The sequence below is a fragment of the Pituophis catenifer genome, unplaced genomic scaffold, assembly GCF_029215685.1.
Source record: "Pituophis catenifer annectens isolate HBS135680 unplaced genomic scaffold, rPitCat1.0.hap2 SCAF_4, whole genome shotgun sequence".
NCBI lineage: Eukaryota > Metazoa > Chordata > Lepidosauria > Squamata > Colubridae > Pituophis > Pituophis catenifer.
The window spans coordinates 75,451,538-75,473,694 of NW_027256884.1; the positions used below are offsets into that span (position 1 = coordinate 75,451,538).

Here is a 22,157-nt window from a genome sequence, read left to right on the forward strand (position 1 = left end):
ACTCAAGGACTATCTGTACCTTGTTTCAGAAAGAAAAATAATTGAGAATTTCCTGAAAACAAGCAGATAGCTTGTCATGGAAAGAAATAATCTGTACATAGGTTCAGTTGATATTTTCTTAAAACTCTAGTAAGAAACTGAAAAAAAGTGTTCAAGGGAATCATAAATGTTAATATCACAATGCTTTCTGTGAATCAATAAGGAGAATAACATTTTGTATTTTATTATGCTTAGGGGAGATAAGATCAAAAGGTGGTAACATATCTGGAAGCCATTTTATTTGTTTTCTGTGCAAAGACAACTGGCTGTGAAAAGATCACTATTTCTAAGAAACTTAGAAACTAGGGAAAAAGCAGTTTATTTTAAGGAACAGTATCTTTTTCAATTACTCTTCCCTTTCAGCTCCTCAAATGGGAAGAGATGACAAGAAGCCTACATGGAACCCAAAACTAAACAAAAATAAGACAAAAGTCCAAATTTAGATGTAGCGGGAGGGGGGGGAGAGAAGGGAATAGGAGGAGGTGGTTTTGGCAGGGAGAAGGGGAGACAGAGGGAGTGTGAGAAGAGGGAGGAGGGTTTTTCGAGGCTGGGGAAAAAGGAGGCCTGAGGGGATAGGAAATGGAGAAAGAGGCTTGGGGAAAAAGAGAGGGAGTGAAGCAGGGATGAAATGCTCCCGGTTCAGACCGGCTTGGGCGAGTAGGTAGCGATGGTGGCGGGCAGTTCGGAGAACCGGTAGCAAAAATCCCTGCCTCCGCCCCCCATGCCCAGCTGAGCCGCACGATCATCAGAGCCTTTTTTTTCTTTTAAATGGCTCTGACGATCCAAGCTCTGACGATCCCAGCTGAGTTGCCTGCTAATCAGGCAACTCAGCTTGGATCGTCAGACCCATTTAAAAGAAAAAAAGTTTTTTCTTTTAATTGGCTCTGACGATCCAAGCTCTGACGATCCCAGCTGAGTTGCTTGCTAACCGCTAGCAAAAATCCCTCCCCCTCCCCCCCGCCTCCAGCTTGCTTACCTTAGCTGCTGGTTGCAACGCCTGCCTTGCTTCGCTTGCTGTAATACCTGCAATCCATTGCATCAGAAAGCAACTGAATCTCCCTGCCTGCAATCAAGCTCATTGGTGAGCAGCTCTATCTGCCTGCCTGCCTGCCTTCCTGCCTGCCTTGTACCTTCTATTGCAGGGGTCTCCAACCTTGGCAACTTTAAGACTTGTGGACTTCAACTCCCAGCAAAGCTGGCTGAGGAATTCTGGGAGTTGAAGTCCACACGTCTTAAAGTTGCCAAGGTTGGAGACCCCTGTTCTATTGGGTAAGTTTTTTTCCCCTTTGGGAGTTTTAAAAAAATAGTTAATTGGGTTTTTTTTAGTTGTTCTTTTTTTAGACCTAGCCATTTAAAGTTTAGGAAGTTTTAAATTTAGCTGCTTTTATATAAAAATAAAATAAATAAAAATAAAATAATATTTGTGCAGCTTTCTGAGATTTAGTGTGTTTCTATAGTGTTTCACCCTAACTACACAAACACACAAAATCTCACAAAGCTGTATGTGGAATTTTGTGTGTGTAAAGTGTGAAAGTTGTTTTTTTGGGCTTTTTGTGGCTGTGTGAGGTTCCTGCTTGTTGCAGGGGCCATTTTGGGTCTAGCACAGCTGCTTTTACATTGTGGGTGAGCCAGTTGTGTTGTGTTGTGTGTGTGTAAAGTGTGAAAGTTGGTTTTTTGTGGCTGTGTGAGGTTCCAGCTTGTTGCAGGGGCCATTTTGGGTCTAGCACAGCTGCTTTTACATTGTGGGTGAGCCAGTTGTGTTGTGTTGTGTTTTGTAGGTTAAAAAAGGGCAAAGAAGTGACATTGACTTGGCCACGCCCACCCAGTCACCTTACCACCAAGCTCCGCCCACTAATAAGCCACGCCCACAGAACCGGTAGCAAAAAAATTTAGGTTTCACCCCTGGAGTGAAGGCAATAGGGAGGATAGGAGAGGCTTCTGTGGGGCAAGCCTGAAGGAGGGAAGGGAATAGGATAGAGGAGGCTTCTGTGCAGCGAGCCTGAGGGAGAGAAGGGGAGAGGAGAGGAAAGGCTTCTGTGGACAAGCAGAGGAATCCACAAAGGAGCAGAGGAGGTGGAAGGAGAGCTTAGCAGGCAATTCAAGAGAGGGAGAGAGGAGAGAAGGAAGAAGGGCTGACCAGCCACATGAATACCATCTTATCACGTGACCCATCGGCTGGGAAAAAGACTGACCATCACCCCACCACATGACCTGCTTGCTGAGAGGAGACTGACCACCATGACACTACATGACCCAGGCCAGTAGAGGTGCCTGAACGAGGGACCAGTGTGGACCAACGGCAATACCAAGGGGGCAAGGAGAACCCAGACTTCAGTGGCTCTTTCGGGGGTAGTGCTACATAGACATAAATCACAACTGGAAAATAACTCAGGATTCATACACTAAATTTGAATTATAGTTTCAAATGACAGATTTGTTGTTTAAAAACCAATGTTTTTTTCACAAATTGTACAGAACAAATCTTGACTTAGTGTTATATGATTTCAGAAAAAATCTGTGCAATCTAGCAATAGAAATTACTCAGCTTGCATCCAACTCCCATCATATAAAGAGCAAAATGTATAAAAATAACACCTATATAGTTATTTCTATATGTGCTTTGATCATACAACCCATCATCCATTCCTTTTTCAAGATACTGAGATGTGCTATGAGTTTAGCAGTCCAGATTATATTCTAAATGGGGAAGCAAATGCAAACTTGAAGCTGGCTTCTGTGCTTCTCTCTGCATAAGACTTGGATCCTGGGCCTATATCTAATTTTCAATTATTTTCCTTTGTGGCAATTTGTCTGGAAATATCCTTTTAAAGAGAACATTAATTGTCAGTTTTAACCTGTCTAGTCCATGTTTTTAAATGAAATTTCTTCACTTCATTTCTTCAGGAAGTAATTCAGATAGCTCACTTTTTTGCTACTCACTAGAATATATTGTAAAAAACCAAGATCCATTTCTTCATTTTCTTTTAACTTCTCAAGTCATTCAGTTAAAGGTTTCATTGTTCCAGGACTGATATATCTGAGTTTTAAAAACCCATGCCCACTAATAATAGGACAGCTGCACAATTGAAGCTTCAGCCTTTTTATACTGTATGTATGATGTATGTACAATGCATATTAAAGAGATGTGGCTTCAATTACCTTCATGCCTGTAATCTTGACATCATTTTCCTAACACACACACACACACACACACACACACACATGCTCTGATGGCAGCAAAGTTAGCAGCTATCTGAATTTTTGTAGCCCAAGTTTATTAACCTATATTAAGTTCATTTCTATTTCACTTCCAAACCAGAGTAAACTAGCTACTGTATCTCTTTGCTACCATCAGACAATTGCCAGATTTTTTTTAGGCCAGAAATGGTAGCCCAATACTTTTTTAAGGAAAGCTAATATTTGCCTATTTTCTGGCCACCAAAGTACAACAGGGCTGAATTTAAAATGCATATATGAAGTTCTATAAAGACTTTTTTTCATTTAAAGGTTACTTACGTGGCATTTGCTCTGCACTGTAGCCATAGTTTTCCTTTCCACTGTGACTCACAGTTTCCAAATTTCTACCTTTTTCTTTCTTCCATGAAATCTTTCTAGAAAATAAAAATACTTGATATTGGCAACCAAATCATTTATGATCTATGAATGAATAGAAGATACTCTGTTCAGGCTGTAAACCTTGCAGCTTATCAAACAAGATTGATACTGTAGAACAAGGATTCTACAGTAAGGTTGGTTCTCTTTCTCTCCCTCCTCCCCACATTTCTGGAACATTCAGCCAAAGCCCTTAGACTTAAGCAATTGCTCTAATTTGGAAGAGAACACTTCAGGTGTAATGATTCTCTGTTCTTGTGATTGAGGTTTGTACAAAACAAATATTGGTCAATATCAGACTGCCAATCATATCTAGCTTTGTTAAATTAAAGGTAGCAAAATATTTTCCTTTCTGGAAAAGACTAGTTTTATTGAAACTTAAGGAAACAACCAATGAATATGCTAGAATAGGAAATGTATTCCTTTGTCAGGATATGTATTTGTAAGAAGTTGGCAGAGGTTTAAGGAAAGGCTTAGCTGAATATGAGTTGCATAACTTTAGGGAAACCATTGTGTTCCTTCCTCTAGAAATCTGGAATTCACTTTGAAGCATTGGTTGGAGTTACTATTGTGAACTTCCACCTAATTTTAATTGTATAATTTTAGGGAAGTTAGTGCGTCCCTCCCTCTAGAAATCTGATGTGGAATCAATCCATATCGACACATTACTTGGAGTTGTTACTGTGAACTTCCACCTAAAGCCCAATGTTTCTATCTGTAAAAGGCAAATGTTACAAAATAGAACCATGTTGGAATCTGCCATTTGAAAAACTGTGATATATATTATAATATTTGTATTTTGCCAGAATTATAAATAAGGCATTTAAACAGCATCCAGAACCAATGCCTACAGTCAATCAACTGCTGGCTGTTTTTGCTATAGCAGAAAAGTCTTTAGAAAACTATATCTAGCCCTATATCTAACAGTACCAGCATTTAGCGACTGATAATGCTAGAGCAAATATCCAAACTGTCATCACCCGTCCTGGGGTATTCTGAATGGAGAATCTCCAATTAGGGTTCTCTGTAACCCCTGTAATATTCCAATGCTTCATAAAGATTCTACCTTCTGGAATCTCAGGTATTCTGTCACACTTTGATGTTGCTTGATTATTGGATCAACAATGGAGAAAGTTTAGTTGCTACTAAACTTCAGGAGGTTCTGCACCATTTTGACAATTGTGAAATTAATACCACCCAAGTGACATTTTTTAGAGTGAGTTGTCTAAAGAGTCATCCCTTTCAAATGCAGCCAGCTAAATTTACTGAAGAATTTAGAGCCAACAGGAGATGACTCTGATCATTCTTTGTAACCTTGAATGTCTATCAATTCAACCTAAAAGCCATTTCATGGAAGGGTTCTCCCTAACCAGATGGACTAAGAGAGGAGGGATGTTATATATGCTAAGCGCAGGTTAGGCTTACTGCAACTCATCTAGTTCTGAAAAAGCTTTAGATGGACATATCTATTTAATCAGCAATCTTAACAATTTATTCATGAAGTATAGTTAGGCTGGAGTCTCTGTATGTTACTTAAATTCTTCCATTACAATAATCCATAAAAACACAGGTTGATTTGGTTTTTCTCTTTCTTAGCTTTTTAAAAATTTGTATTTTCAAATGTTTATCTCAGTAAAAAAAGTGAAAAAGAAGAAGAATTATTAACCATAATTCTGGGATAAGCTTTCTTCCTTTCTTTGAGGGAAAAAAAGAAAGGTTTCAATGCACATGCCTTTAAAAACTAAAGCCGTTGGAAATCTTCCACAAAGATGTGTTAATCATCCAGGATTCTTAATTGTGGTGTCTTAATTAATAACAATGAACATTTCTTTCATTTTTAAAGTTGAAAACCCCAGGGCATTCTAACATATCATTTAGCTTTCATCTCTGCAAGTGTTTAAAACTCATTTTGCTAATTTGGAAACAATTTGTTATCAAGCATTGCCTTTCAAGAGATTGTTTTCAAAGTTCTTAGAAAAGCACAGGATGTAACCTAATTTGCTTGGCAGTTGCGCTCAGTGCACCACTTCCACCTGTCTCAGTTTCAGATCTCTTTCTGTAACAGACATTCTATACTAAAAGCCCATGGAATAGAAGCATCAGTACAGCGAGCTACTTTGGTACACAGTGACCTCTCGTGGTATATGTATTGAGTATTAAACATGAAGGCTTTAAAAAAGAAAGGCTGTCTACAAAACAGATGTTTTCGGAACCCCTGCATTGAAATTTCCATTTAGAGCATTTCTGAAAATTATATTCTTTTTCACCATTTTTGAAGAGTGCAAAACCTTGTCTTAACTGTGATTATGTAAGAAAACATACCTATCATCAAATATTTTATAATCAGCCAAATAAGGAGTGGTTATCCTTCTGTGATCATAAGTTGTATTTACATTTTGGGGTGGGGATGAGAACCACAAGATGAATACCATTTTATGAACTGTCCTATTAAACAGGCTACTTGCTTCATGGGGTTCCTGAAGCCATTTTATATGGTCTCAGCATTTGCTTTAAGATTGGAAACATGTGGAAACTGTCAGATCAGACCCCCCACAAAATAATAAAGTCAAACAGTATGGTTCGGAGATTTGGGAATGAAAAAAAATATTTTTGTGCGACCAAGAATCTGTATTTAGTTCAATCAGGGAAGATGAGAAGGGTATGCAATAAAATTGGTTTATAGCCATGATAGTGAACCTATGGCACGTGGGCCACAGGTGGCACGCGGAGCCATATTGGTGGGCACGCAAGCTCAGCTTCGGTTCGCTGATTTTCGGGCCTTCTGGGCCCACCAGTCAGCAAACGGGCCATTTCCAGCCTATGGAGGGCCTCCGGGGGGGGGGGTCGGGTAGGCCATTTTCACCCTCCCCAAGCTCCTAGAAAGGCTCTGGAGCCTGGGGAGAGCAAAAAACGGGACTCCCGGTCCCACCGGAAGTTGGAAAACAGGCCATTTCAAATCTTCAGAGGGTCTGTTGGGGGGTGGGAAAGGCCATTTTCACCGTCCCCAGGCTTCTAGAAAAACTCTGGAGCCTGGGGAGAGTGAAAAACTGGTCTACAGGGCCCACTGTGCCATCACATGGCAAAAGTGGAGGGGGCGGGAGGGCACATGCACAGGGGGACAGTGCATAGAATTATAGGTATGGACATGCACGTGCATGACCCCACCGGGCTCCCCCTGCTTTTGGCACGTGATGGTAAAAGGGTTAGCCATCATTGGTTTATAGCATGGGCTGAAATTATCTAAGACCACATAAAACTCCTGTTTTAAATTTATTTTATATCTGTTGTTGATTTAAACATGGTACCTAGATCAAAGATTAGCCATTTTTTTCTCTATGTACGATTTTTTACAATTTCTCCTTTTTTTCTCTTTTGTTTCCCATCTTCTTTGCCTATGATGAACTTTTAAGAACTCAAAAGCTTGCTCACTACTGATTAACTTTTCATTAGACTAATAATACTGCTCTAACATGGATTATGGCTGTGATGGCAAGCCTGTGGCACATGTAGCCATATCAGTGGGCACGAGAGCTCAGCTCCAAATGATTTTCGGGCCTTCTGGGCCCACCAAACGTAGGGAAACAGGCTGTTTTCCTGCCTCCAGAGGGCCTGAGGGGTGGTGGGGAAGGCCCATTTTTCTCTCTCACTGGCTCCAGAGCCTCTCTATGAGTCTGGGAGGACGAAAAGGCCTTCCCCCCCCCCCCGGAGGCCCTCCAGAGGCCAGAAATGTCCCGTTTCCCAACTTCCGGTTGGACAGGAAGTGACTTTTTCGCTGTCCTCAGCCTCCAGAGCCTCTCTAGGAGTCTAGCAGCCAGGTGAGAGAGAAAAACAGACCTACCGGGCCATTGTGTGCCGGGAGCAGGAGGGCCACATGCGCATGCGCGGGGGCGGGATGCATAGAATTATGGATGTGGGCACATGTGTGCGCGACGCCCCCTATCCTCCTGGCATGTGATGGCAAAAAGGTTAGCCATCACTGGATTATGGCATCTGTCTTCTAATCAATATGATTTTCAATGGCCACTGAAGCATGCAAGTTTATATCATGACAAAAATTGTGTTCAGGATAAAAAACAAAATTTAAGGACAACTGTCTCAGTTTAGTTGGCAACTAGATGAAGGCAACATCATGAGACCAAAGCATGAAAAAGATTGCTGGGGCACACTTGTCCTGTAGTGAAAAAAGGTTCACAGACTCAAAAGATTGAGGCCATCATACATTGGGAAATCATACAGATTTCATCTCATTGCAGTTTACTGGTATTATCATTTTCTATGTTGGGTTTTGGTTGTTTGTATTAATGTTAATTGTGATCTTAAGCAAATACAATGTATGTTTTAGCATCAATAAGGGAATTAAAAATGATAATTGTCTTATTACCTTAGCTCATTTTGATAGTTGGACTCTGGAAAAGTAAAAGGACAAATTTTAGAATATAGCAGACAAGTATAGCCACTTACTAGGAAAGAAAAATCTAATGTTTTCAGAACACTGATCTCTTTAAAAAAAAGATTGATTCAGGATCTAATGAAATGATTTGCAGACACAAGTATTCTTAATTATTTGAACAGACATAGTTGGGGGAGGTGGTTGTGGATCTATACTTTCACTGAAATGAAAGTGAATTATCATTGTGCAGGAACCAAGAACTTTCCATTCATAAATCATGCATCTAGCACCAAAGTATATGTTCTGTCTATTATTGACAAAAAACCTACTCTCTAATGAAATTGCAAATATGAAATGCAATCTGATTCACCTACACATGGAGTGCCAAGTTTGATGGATTCAGTACCCTACTATCTCTACTTCCTCCCATATTGCTGTAATCCAATCATCGCTGTAGATGCCAGACTGTAGTACAAACTGACTCTTGCACTTCAAGTCCACTCCTCAATTTTGACCACCTGGAAGCTCACACTTCCTTGCTGGCAAGCCATAATGATGCCTTTAGCAAAATTAAGGAGGCACAAAACATGAAATTGTGTGAAAGGACAGATCTCTGAAAACCTCAAATTCAGCATTGCAGAACCACCTCTGTTCAAAATGAATACAATGGCCACATTGTGGGATACCTAGTTCTTAAAGATCAGGGGTATTTTTTCCTCAGGTGTTGCTGCTATCCCAGTGTAATATATTGACTAGAACAGGAGTCTCCAACCCTGGGCTGTGGTCCACTACCCGGCCGCGTCCTGTTCAAAACTAGGCCACAGGAAAGATGGGCAAGCGCAGGTGTGAAGCTCCACTTGCATGAGTGGTGGGCAGGTACACACGCCAATCCTCCATTTGTGTGAGTGGAGGGCCCTCCACTCATGTGAGGGGAGCTTTGTGCACATGTATTTGCCCGCTGCTCACCTGAGTGGAGCTTCACATGCGTGCTTGCCCATAGCTCCCATGGCTCAGTTTTGAATAGGCCGCAGCCTGGTAATGGGTCATGGCCCGGGAGTTGGGGACCCCTGGACTAGAATCTGAACTAGGACTGAAAAGATTTGGTTTCCTTTCTAACTTCAATTATGGAAGCTTAATATAACTTAACCTATTTCACAGGGCTGGTAACTTTACAGAAAAACTGAAGGAAACAATTGTATTCAGATTGCCTTGAACTGTTGGAATAATGGCTTTATATCAAATAAACAAGCAAAGAAATAACACATCTGAAGTAACTCATTCCAATTTATTGAAGGTTTGATGTGTAAACAATTACATGCATTTAAATGTATTATTTTAATAATGCTAATGCTAATTATCTATTTTTCCCTTACAAGTTATCCATAGCCTGATTTTATTTTACAGAAAAAATAAAAGCAGAGAAACATTTTTTTCATATAAACAAGCAGGGAATGTTTCTGGCACAAAATTAACAGATTTAGATTTGTCTATTTAAAATAAAAGTTTAAAATGCAAAGCCAGTTCCAGAAGGCCCACATACCTTTCCTTCTTTTGCAGCAACATATAATAAGGAGAATAATAAGGATCAGAAGGAGTAAAAGAGCAACTGACAACACAACAGCTAAAATTATAGTTCGGATTCGCCAATCTTCATTATCACATCCTACTAAATAAAAATTAAGCAATGTTAAACAGTACAATTAATTAGCATGAACATTTTAAAATGTTCCTAATTATTTTAATGAGTTCTATGAAGTCATTCTTAATTTGTCTCAATTTTTAATTAGTAATGTTTCTTAGTGGAGATTTTTGGAAATCCCAGCTTATTCACTAGTTTATTTTCTCTTTCATTACTTTTATTTTTCTTATACTAGTTTGCAATTATGATTTGTAGTGAACAAATTAATCATTACTAATTCCTAGTTTTGGACATCTCAAGAAACTGAACTGCATAATGTAACAAAGGTTAATGGGCTGCACATGAATGCACTTTGATTTGAGTAACCTGAAAAACTTCGCCTAAAAAGCTTCTTTGAAATCTTTTTATGCTTTTTACAGTGATATTTTTTAATCATAAATAATAGGTTTTGTTTGAACCTTAGCTTTTGTCCTTTTTTAGGGAGCATGCATTTTCATGTGAGCTAAATCACTTTTCTCTATTTAAAAAAATCCGCTGCATCTATATTGTTTTCTGGATTTAATTACTGTACATGATTTTTAGCATTTCATTTGTTTTGCTTGGGCTTGGCAAATCACCCAGAAAAAGTGTTGATAGCAGCCATATCAATTTGATAAACAAATACTGACAGCATGTGAATTTTCTACATTGGAGCTGACATGTCTCCACTTCAACTTAATCATTAGAAAGACTGTATATTCTCCAGCCTTCAGTATGCGTATATGCGTCTTTGAAGCAAAATTGGCCTGTTATTGCAGAATGATGTTCCTCCATAATTGAATGATGTTCCTCCATAATCAGTTAAGTATGTCATTCTTAAACTTAATGGCATTTGGTTTTCTTCCATGCTGAGTTGCAGGATCCAGAGTGAATCAAAAAAGTCAGTATGGCAGCTCCACAGTCAAAGCCCTGTCCTTTTTATATATGTATCATGTATGTGGCATGTGTGGAGTCTCAGTTGTATTAGTCATCTTGACTTTCCTCTCTCTCACAAATACACACACACACACACACACACACACACACACACACACACACTGTTGTCATTTCTGATTCTAAGATGTGTCATGCAAACTATTGTAAATTGATGAATATGTACGGTATATACAAAACAATGTATTACTCTCCGCAAAACCACTGTAATGATAAATATTTATTTAGTATTATACTAAACATTTAGCAAACATGCCAACCATATGTAGGAGAAAAATAATATTCTACCTGTTCCTTGTTTCTGAAGAATGTATTACACAGAGCAAACAAACTGAAACAGCTTGATGACTCTGGAAGGGAAGGAGACAAATAACAGAAACCAAATTTCTGCCTTTTCTCTCTGGTGTGAAAAAGAAATCCTATATGGGTACCATAAAAGACATTGCTTATGTTAGAGGGTGCTACTATCAGTAAAAGAGGATGGGCTTTGAACTTCTTACAAATTAGAATTTAAAGAAACTGGGTCAGACCATAGTAAGGTCACTGCAGGTTGTTATTAGATGGCACATTTAGGCTGTAAAGCTCACTGTAAGCTCACTGTGTTGCTTTTTTATCATTTCTACATAATATTTCCAAGGATTGAGAAACTATAACCTTGCTTAAGTTTGGGACTGTTTGGCATTCTTTTGGCCAGGAGACTAGTGATCACATGCCAATAAAAGAGTCTTTATTGCATCTATCTCCAAGTACTTTGATTCTTTATTTAAAGGGAACATGTTTGCAGCATGTTACTTACAGGGAACATGTTTTCAGCATGTTACTCCAAAAGACAAAAGTTTTTTATTCCATGAGGAAGAAACTTGGTATTTTAACCCCATAATTAAAAGACAAAATGTAAATACTGGTAGTCCGCAACTTACAACTACAATTGAGCCCGAAATTTCTATTGCTTAGGTGTTAAGTACTGAGTTGTTAAGTGAATTAGCCCCATTTTACAACCTTTCTTGCCACACTTGTTAAATGAATCACCACAGTTGTTAAGTGAATCTGGCTTCCTCATTGATTTTACTTGACAGAAGGTCACAAAAGAATGCCGCATGATCATGGGACATTGCAACCATCATAAATATGAACCAGTTGCCAAAGATCCAAATTTTGATCATGTGACCATAGGGATGCTGCAATGGTCATAAGTATGAAAAAGAGTCATTAGTCACTTTTTTTCAGTGCCATTGTAATTTCAAACAGTCATTAAATGAAAGGTTGAAAGCCGAGGACTAACTGTACAAGTGTCCTTGACTAAAACAAAGATTGAATGACCAAGATTTCCATTGCTAAGTGAGGCAGTTGTTAAGAGAGTTGCACCTCATTTTATGACCTTTTTGCCACTGTTGTTAAGTGAAGCATGCAGTCATTAAGAAAATCTGGCTTTCCTATTGACTTTGCTTGTCAGAAGCCAGCTGGGAAGGTTATAAATGGTGACCACATGACTCTAGGACAGTGCAACTGTCATAAATACATGCCAGTTGCCAAATGCCCAAATTTTGATCTTGTGACCAACAGTTATAAGTGTAAAAACTGGTCCTAACTCACTTTTTTCAGTGCAGTTGTAACTTCGAATGGTCACCAAATAAATGGTTGTTAAGTCAAGGACTATCTGTAAAGCAATCCATTGGACTGACTTTTTACTCTAAATAACCCAACTTTCAACAAATTGCAAAAAGCACTTAAAAACGTGAGTCTACTAGCCCACCTGGTTTGCTTGGTGAAGAATTTGGCTGCTAGGAAGTAAGAATTAAGAATATGAAGCAACTGGTTTAAAACTGGAACAGCAGTATGCTGAGGGTGTACTGTATACCATCACTTTATTTATTTAACTTTTATTATAAGAAATGCTGAACTAGAAGAAATGAAACGTGGAATTAAAAGTACTGGGAGAAATTTCAGCAGTTCTTAATATGCTGACAATATCACTTTGAAGGATAGAAGAGATGGAATACTTGTGGAATTATCTTGTTGAAAATGAAAGAGTATAATAGTCCATCTGTTGCTCTGTATTAAAGCAACTAAGATTGTATCAGCAGGTTACAGCAAATCAATAAAATTAGGGGAGAAAAAGTTGAAGTAGTCTACTACCTTTCATGAGAACATTTCCTCATGACTGAGATAAAAATAAGTTGGTTATACTTCCAGACAGAATAGTGGAAAAATCTTTTTCCATATCTTATTCAAAAGATGCCCTTACACTGTGGTCAAAAATGAACATGGAGGCTGCCATTGGCAAGCCCAATAAAAATAGAGTTATCTCTCTCTTTATCCTTTTTGCATGGTGGCATTTTACCACACTGATCCAAACCTCTTATTACTATATATTGCCAAAATGGTAATAGGAGCATCTTCAAGATCAATCTTTATCAAACTAATCCCCTCCAAATGCTAGATAAAAATTCCTATCATCCACAGCAGTGGTGAAATCCAAATTATTTTACTACCAGTTCTGTGGGAGTGGCTTGGTGGGCATGGCAGGGGAAGGATACTGCAAAATCTCCATTTCTACCCCACTCCAGGGGAAGGATACTGCAAAATCCCCATTCCCACCCCACTCTGGGGCCAGCCAGAGGTGGTATTTGCCGATATTCTGAACTACTCAAAATTTTCGCTAATGGTTCTCCAAACTGCTCAAAATTCCACTACCGGTTCTCCAGAACCTGTCAGAACCTGCTGGATTTCACCCCTGATCCACAGTTAGTTTCTATGGTAATTGGAGATGATGAGAACTATTGTCTCACAAATTTGGTAGGCAACAGGTTGGAGAAGACAATTCCAGGGTTAATTGCACAGTTTACACAGACAAATTGATGCATGAGGCTCATAATCCATGAACCTGACAGCACTGGGTAAACCAAATTCTATACTTTTTATGGGTACATATTAAGAGTGCATTAAAAATTTCAACAAACATGAACTGCACTGACAAATTATTCATTTACTTGGTGAAGGTTCATTCACAGTCACAATCATTGTTGCAGACTGAGATTTAGAGAATGCATCTATGTCAGCTAAACAAGTCACAGGGCTACTGGCTCATGGGGTCATAGTTAAGATACTCTCTTCATTGTATAAGCCATTTGATACCTTATTGTAGTTGGAAACATACACAGAATAAACTAATAAATGATTATTTTCTATCCAGGAAATGTGTGGAGGAGGAGATCATCCAAGGGCTTCACAGACTATTTCAATTGTTTGGTTGTTTTTCATTATTTGGTATTTTTGATATCGTTGAACTGTTTGGGTAAAAATAATTTTCTTCATTCTTCTTTACATTTTATGGCCTCAAATTTGAATTATTATTCTCAAAAATATTGATGCATTTTAAAGCCAAATAATAAAAAAAAACATTTTTTAAAAGTGAAGTTTAATTTAAATTCAGTGTTGGAAAAGGTATCTATAGAAGGACTGGATTTTTTTCTGGTGTGTTAAGATAAAGATGCATTTTCCATATTAACGTACCAGTAATTATAATTATTGAAGATTTTTTTATCAGAAAGATACATCCTTCCAGCCTATAGAACTAAATAAGGATTTTTAAGGCACTTTTAAATAATTACCTATTAAATTTATTAAGTCTTATTAAGACAAGGTAAAAGCATATTTTCTTTGGGGGGAATAAATGAGACTTTCCTATTTGAAATACATTTTCAATCTCTATGGATGGACAACTTGAAATCCAAAATGGATTTTCAGGGTCCCTTATGAGCTAGCCACATATTGTATATTCTCTATAGATAGTTAGTGACTTATGACCATAACTGAGCCTTGCTATTATGGTTGTAAATCATAATGGTCGTAAAATGAGTCATCATGAGACCAATCGGATTTTATAACCTTTTTTTGTGGTGGTCATAATATGAATGTGGCAGTTATAAAGCAAATCCATTTTTTGGTATGGCCTGGTTTTTGTCAGAAACTGGAAGTGAATGCCAATTTCTGGCAAAAGTGTCATAAATCACAGCCATGTGATTTCATAACCTCAAAACTAGGTCGTAAAGTAGCTTTTTTGGGTGGGAGGGGTCCTTCATAACCCAAAAGAGTTGGTAAGTGACCAGTCATAATTTAAGTTCTACCTATGTTTCTTCTCCACACTGCTTCTTCATTCCCAGTAGCATAACAATCAGCTCCTCGTTTAGCAGCATATCAGTGTTTTGTCTTGCCCTCGTACGATTTTGAACAGCAAATAATGCACAGTACATATACAAACTAAAAAGAGAATATAAGTTACAGATATGTGCTTCCATCCACAAGCCCTCCCATAGTAACAAGTCTCAGTTTTCCTAAACTTCATGGCCTTTTGTTCACATAAATATAAAATTCTGTGAACAGAATTTTACATCCATGCAAGTCAGTGTAGTTCACAGAAGTTTCTGCCATCGCCCACTCACTAAAATGTTGCAGTTGAAGATGTCACAAAATTTTCTTCTAATTTAAAACAATTAATGAACAATTTTTGGAGTAACCCTAATTTTTTTTTAAAAAAACAAGCTAAATGAATAATCATGGAAAGACATACTTACTTTGTACAGAAAGAAATGCATATCTATTGTCATTGTTCTGGAGGCTACATTTGATTTGTCCAGAATTTGTCAGCTGAACATTATGGATCATCAGTTCTGAAGTAAATCTGCTACTGCTTATGTTAGAACCTTTCTGAGTATATTGCTCATCTGTTACAATGGTTTCTCCAGTACTCAACACGGACAGTTTAGGATTTCCATTGAAAAGCCATATCAAAATTTTCCACCCATCTGATACTGTGCAGCTAAATCGAGCCACTGAACCTACAACAACTGTTAAATTTTGAGGGCCTTCTACGATGGCATAGCCAAAGCCAGGATCTGTAAAGCAAAAAAACAGGAATTAAAACTATACCAACACCAATATCGGTAAAAGCATTTTCTGCTTATATTGCTAGACTTCAACAAGAAAGATAGGACTTGATAACAGTTATAGGATCAAATTATAATATCTAAAGTGTGTGTGAAAACTGAAGAATACCGATAGTTAAAGTTCTATTTGAACAAAGAAAATGGAAGAGACATTGACTTGGTAATACAGTGATAATATAGAGTGAAGACAGATGATGTACATGAAATGTGAAAGATTTTCTTATCCATGTTAGTAATAAAAACAAGCAATCATTTCACATTACCAATTTGGCCTGGTCTTTAGGATAATAAAAATCTGGCTACAGTATGATTAACTAAGGCTGAACATTTACAGGGCAAAGTACATATCACATGGAAATATGTCCCACAGTGAACTGTTGTCACTTTCATTAAAAAAAAGGCAAAGTTGCTTGGATTTGAAAGTCCTGGTGTTATTTCTTTTCTCTCTCTCTCTCTCTCTCTCTCTCACACACACACACACACACACACACACACACACACACACACAAATACACAAACACAAACCCATTTGGTTTGGGAACAGTTTAATTTTAGGGAAATTATTGGCAAAAGTTTATTTCAAAGCATATGGTCTTATCTGGTAAGGTTTTCTTATCATGGAAGCATTTTGATAGCTGCTCCCAGGATATTTAGTTTACTTCTTCATATTCTTAATTTATTATAGAAGAGATTGCATGCTCCCTACCCCTTTCTTGTTTGGTCCCATTTACAAACCAAAGTGCAGTGAGCTTGACCTATCGTTAAACAAGCCACTATTATCTCTCAATAATAATCTCACCCAATAATAATCTTCCTTCCAGAACAGATAACACAGTTCTGTTTATTGTTATTTAAAGGAGTGCATTCTCCTTTAAATAACAATAACATGCCATTTAGACTGGTGACATGGGCACTCTCACAGCCTAGTCTACTTCACTTCCTTGCCAAGTGTACAATTCTAGGATAGCCTGGTGGTGTCCCATCCAAATACTCTGTTGAGGGTGCTTATTAACAGTGTCCTGTAAAGGCAATATGGTGAATTAAGCCTGGGGACATAGCACTCTCATAGCCTACCATCACTTCATAGCCTGTCATCACTTCCCTGGCACTCTCACAGCCTACCTACTTCACTTCCTTGCCAAGTGTACAATTCTGGCATCTCCTGGTGATGTCTCATTCAAATGCTCTGTATGGGGATATTAGTTTACAGTGTCCTGTAAAGACAATGTGGTGGATTAAGACTGGGGACAAGGGCATTCTCACAGCCTGGTCTACCACACAGTGTTGTTGTAGGAAAGGACAGGATATAGCACACACACAAACAAACAAACAAACAAATTCTACCACCATCTAACACCCACAAAAGAGGCCAGAGATACGTGGTTTTGTGGCTCTTCAATTGTACAGAACTTACAGTTCCAAGTATCCTCTCCCAGCCTTGTTAGGAAAGGAAACTTGGATCAGCATCCCTCCCACCGACCATCCTAGGCTTTTGGGCAGTATTAGCCAAACAGGTGACCCCCAATTTTGCAGGAAAAACCCTCAAGCTGCAGTTTTTTCTCTGCAATTCAGTTCTGCTGGTCCTCAGCATCAGGTAAAGTGGTTTTGAATGTGGAAGCTCCATTTAGCAAAGCAGAATAGATGCTTCAGGTGGAAAAATCATATGGCATAGAAGGATGGGGGGGGGTGTCTTCCACTCCCAATTTTTATTTTCTCAGTTGGGGGGAACAAAAATACCCTCCCTATTTTGGGCAGAATTGGCTACCTTGAATTTTTGCCAGTATTAGCACAAGACAGCAAACTAAAATTAATTTCAGGTTAGATTCCACTGCAGGGAAGGGGAATCCCTCAACTTCTTCATCTCCCCTCCTTTCAGCACTGGCACTGTCCTGTTTCCCAACGAGACCGTAGAGCTTCACACAACACCAAGAGCCCAGCAACCCCACCTCCAATCTCTCATCTGCAAACCCCTTTACAACCCTTCTCTTACTTCCTCTGGCATGCACACTGTGCCCCCAAGGCAGAGAGTAAAACACAGGTAAAGCAGTTTACCTCTGCTTTTCTTCTCCCAGAAAAGCTAGTTTTCTAGTTCTCTGGGAAAACGAAAGCAGAAGTAAACTGGTGAGTTACCGCTGGGTGGGCCAGTGAGTGGCAGGTGGCAGAGGGCAGAGGGTGGCAGGGATCAGGGAGGGGCTGAGAGCTCCTTGGCACCATCTGGATCATTGGCATGGGGGTCGCTTACAAGGGGCAATTGCAGGGAGCACTTGCAGCTGGTGGGGCCATTGCCATAGAAGCACTCCGGACTTCCCCTCTCATAGAAGCACTGCCTGAGATTCGCATGCTTTGGGCAAAGCAGGAAGAGTGCCTCTGGGCATACCCAGAGTGCTCCTAGGTTTCTAGCACAGCGGAAAGAGAAGAGTTCCTCTGGGAATACACAGAGCACACTTAGTCTTTGGGCAAAGTGGGAAGAAAAAAGTGCCTCTGGGCATGTGCAAAATACTCTCAGGCTTTGGTCAAAGCTGGAAGAGAAACATGTTTTTGGTCATGTGCAGAGCACTCTCTCAACATTTGGGCAAAGCAGAAAGAGAAGAGTGTCTCTGCGAATGTGCAGAGCACTCCTAGGCTTTGGGCAAAGTGGGGGAAAAAGAGTGCTTCTGGACATATGAAGATTGCTTACAGGCTTCAGGCAATGCTGGAGGAGAAGAGTGCCTCTGGGCCTATGCATAGCACTCCTAAGCTTTGGGCAAAGCAGGAAGAAAAGAGTGCTTCTGGACATGTGCAGAGCACTCTCAGGCTTTGTGCAAAGATGGAACAGAAGAGTGCCTCTGGGCATAAGCAAACTGCTCCTAGGCTTCAGTCAAAGCAGGAAGAGGAGAGTGCCTTTGGGCATTCACTGAGCGCTCCCAGCCTTTGGGCAAAATGGGAAGAGAAGAGTGCCTCTGATTATATGAAGAGCGTTCTCAGGCTTCCCATGTTCCTTCCCAGCCTCCTCACTGTCCAACTCCGCTGCCAGCTCCGCAGACTACTGGCGGACCACAACACCCACAAAGTGGGAAGAGAAGTGTATCTGGGCATGTGCAGAGCCCTTCCAGGCTTAAGGAAGAGCTGAAATAGAAGAGTTCATCTGGGAATATGCAGAGCACTCCCAGGCTTCAGGAAAAGCAGGACTAGGAGAGTGCCTTTGTGCATATTCCCAGAGGCACTCTTCTCTTCCTGCTTTCCCCGAAGCCTGGGACCGCTCTGCATATACTCTGGGTATATGTATCTCCAGAGGCACTCTTCCTCCCCTTGTAAAAAGTCTGAGAGCGCTCTGCACATGTCCAGAGGCATTCTTCTCTTCCTGCATTGTCTGAAGCCTCAAAACAGTCTACATATGCCCAGAGGCACTTTTCATTTCCCATTTTCCTGCAAATTTGGCGGAGGGGGCTGGTTGGCCACTACTGTCCAGAAGCCTGCGATGGTGGATGGAGGGGTTTGCTGATCCCAGTCTTCTCAAGCCTGGGAGGGGATGCTGGGAACTGTAAGTTTGGTACAGCTGAAGGTCCACAAAACCACGTACCTCTGGCCTCTTTTGTAGGTGGTAGATAGTGGTCAGATTTTTAAATTTTATTTATTAAGATGGGTTCTATCCTTCCCTTTCCTACAACACTGAGAGGTAAACTGGGCTCTGAGAGTACCTATGTCCCCAGTCTTAATGCACCATATTGCCTTTAGTGAACAAGTACTTGGATGGGAGACCACCAGCCGACCCCAAAATTGTACACTTGACAGGGAAGTGAGGTAGATCAGGCTGTGAGAGCATCCTCAGTCTCAATCCACCATACTGCCTTCACAGGCACTGTTAACAAGCACCCCAAATAGAGTACTTGGATGGGAGACCACCAGGCGATCCCAGAATTGTAGGCTTGACAAGGAAGTCTTTTTGAGCTCTTGGCAGGGTAACACTTATGATTTGCAGCAGGCAGGGCCTCAACACTGAGGTCTCCCATCTGTAAAATGGGTTAATACTTCTTCAATGTAGGACTTTCCAGGAAAGTGCAAATTCTAGCAAGATTTTCTTTGTCACAGGAGGGGAAGGGGGATGACACGTCCTGCTCCTGCCCCTTTCCCAGGCTTGGCAGGTCATGAGAATGCCACCTGGGTGTTCATCAAGATTGTAATAATTTGTACGGAATTGCTCCATGCAACTGGACTGTTATTATGATTGAAAGGACAATGCACTCCTTTAAATAACAATAGTTTTACCTGTTCTGGATGGAAAGAAGATGGTTTCTGACTGCCTTAAATTTGGTTTGTTTTTTTTCTCCCAACGTTCCATAAGTGACTTTTAATCAAGTAGCATAAATTATACGTATTAAATCTAATGAAAGTAACTCTAAAACAGTCAGTGAACGCTAACTTATATTATCACTGTATAGCATGAGAAAAAATAAGTACACCCATGTAAAGCTTCTTTCTTTTTTAACATAGGTAGACATATCAATAGTTTATCTTCATTCAGGCAATGTATAAAGGTAATGTAAATAATAAAACTATTTTAAAAAGACTTTTCAGTCACTTATGCAACAAAAAAACTAACAGATATGCCATTTTCTGTGGGGAGAAAGTAATTACAGTCCTGGCTTGAATATCTGCTATTAGCTCCTTTGGCTGCATGCCCCTCCAGTGCTGCTGCAATCCCTGTCACCCCCCCCCACACACACACACAACCCTTGCCACCTCCCCAGCACCTCTGAGATGTCTGCCAGCCACACACCATTCCCCCCAATGCCCCTGCAATCCCTGCCACCCTCCCCCACACCTACAAGATATCTGCCATCCGCCTGCCATACCCCCCCCCCGGCTGCCCATCACCCCCCAATAGTGCAGCTATTTGTCCCATGGATGAATCACTGGGATACAAATGTGCCTCAGGGAATCACCCAGGATGATGGGCTGGGTGTGGAGGGCCAGGGAGCCATTGACAGTGGAGAATCACCAGCAGACGGTCAGCAGATGAGGAAAGCTTGTGGTGGGTTGGGTGTGGTGGGTGTCCAGGAGTGAATTAGGCACAGACAAGTGTCAGTGCCTAATCGTCTCAGACTGCACTGAGAATTCCTTTCTTCTGGGTCCCGCCAGATGTACCTTCTTAGGGGACAAGATCCACAACTTTAAAAGTTTGGAGGGCATGTTATTTGAACTGTTATTTGAAACCCAAGGCACCACATAGAATTAAATCTTTAGTGTGTCTTTTAGTATCTGTCATGTTAGTGTTTCAATGTGCTATAGAATTACAGCTGATAATTGACCCAAATCACACACATATTATGGCAGGCATTATGAGAGGTTTTATTTTGTTCAGTCAGGAGAAGCATACTCTGGATCATGTCTGCTAAGGACCATCAGCTGGTGGGCCGTGGAAGAGAGCCTATTCTGCTGTGACATTTCTCTGGAATATCATCCCTCTGGAATTTAGATTGGCCTTTCTTGGTTGGCTTTCTATAAAGGCTTGAAGATTTGGTTCTGTACTTGAGATGCCAAGTACCTAGAAAAGCCCATTTCTTGGTTTTGTTGAATTGCTGAATGTGTTTTTGTAATTTTTTTGAGCTGCTATGTGTTTTTTATATTTTTTTTCTTTTTGTATATGTGTTTATCATTTTTAATATTGTTAACTATCCAGGGTTATATATTTGAGATAGACAGCCATATAAATGTAATAAATACAAAGGATCATACCTGTTAGGTAGACCATCAGAGTGATAATCAGCCCAGTCCATCTCTGAAGTTTGTCCATTGAGCAAGCAGTTTCCTTGAATCTGAAAAATGACAGCCATATAAAACTGTATATTATAAATTATATTTTAATAACCACTTGAAGCCGATATACTTTTTTTAAAAAAGCAATGACCTTTCCAACATTCTGAACAAGAAATTGGTGCATGTAAACAGAAAAACAGTAAGCTTTAAAATATTTACAGAATCCACGATATGAGAAACAGTGTCTCCACTAAATAATTTGTAGTCAAACAGAAACTAAGTTAATCAACTAAAATTAACAAATTTCCTCAACCTACAAATAAGTTGCCCAGACCTAATCCACATATCAAAGGATAAGGTCTAAAAACATAAAGTTAATTAAGTTATGTCTCCCAGAAGAACTGCATGTTCACAAGAATACATATTTACACACACACACCTCAAATGTCAGCCTCGAATTAGCATGCAGACACTTTCACACCACAGACAAGCTCATTTTATAAAACGCTGTTGCTGTACCCCATTTCTCTGCAGCTGCCCCTAAAGGCTTTTTGGAAAAAATATTTCTTCTTTCCTCACAGCTGTCTGGATCTCATTTTTATTTATTCTTGCACAGTCTTGGCCCCAAATTATTCTTCTGAAAAGTTGCATGCCTGGTCCTGTGCAAGATCAGTCCAAATGCCACAGAACTTCAGTTCTCTCAATGGCCCTCTACATTCACAAAAGAAAATTATAAATAGGACAGAAACTCATTCACATTCTCACATGATAAAGAACAGTCTGTTCAGGAGGATCAACCTATAATATCTTTGATATCATTAAG

General features: G+C 39.8%; 1 protein-coding gene across 1 annotated transcript in view; it reads right to left on the reverse strand.

Annotated features, from left to right (window-relative positions):
• The window catches only part of IGSF5 (immunoglobulin superfamily member 5), a 30,239-nt gene that overhangs the window by 3,596 nt on the left and 4,486 nt on the right, over positions 1 to 22,157 (reverse strand). Inside the window, exons 3-7 of the mRNA XM_070943504.1 lie at positions 21,314 to 21,393; positions 15,227 to 15,547; positions 9,582 to 9,707; positions 8,033 to 8,057; positions 3,556 to 3,650 (exon numbers count right to left, since the gene is read on the reverse strand). Of these exons, the coding sequence (XP_070799605.1) occupies positions 3,556 to 3,650; positions 8,033 to 8,057; positions 9,582 to 9,707; positions 15,227 to 15,547; positions 21,314 to 21,393 (647 nt within the window). The remainder of the gene's footprint in view (positions 1 to 3,555; positions 3,651 to 8,032; positions 8,058 to 9,581; positions 9,708 to 15,226; positions 15,548 to 21,313; positions 21,394 to 22,157) is intronic.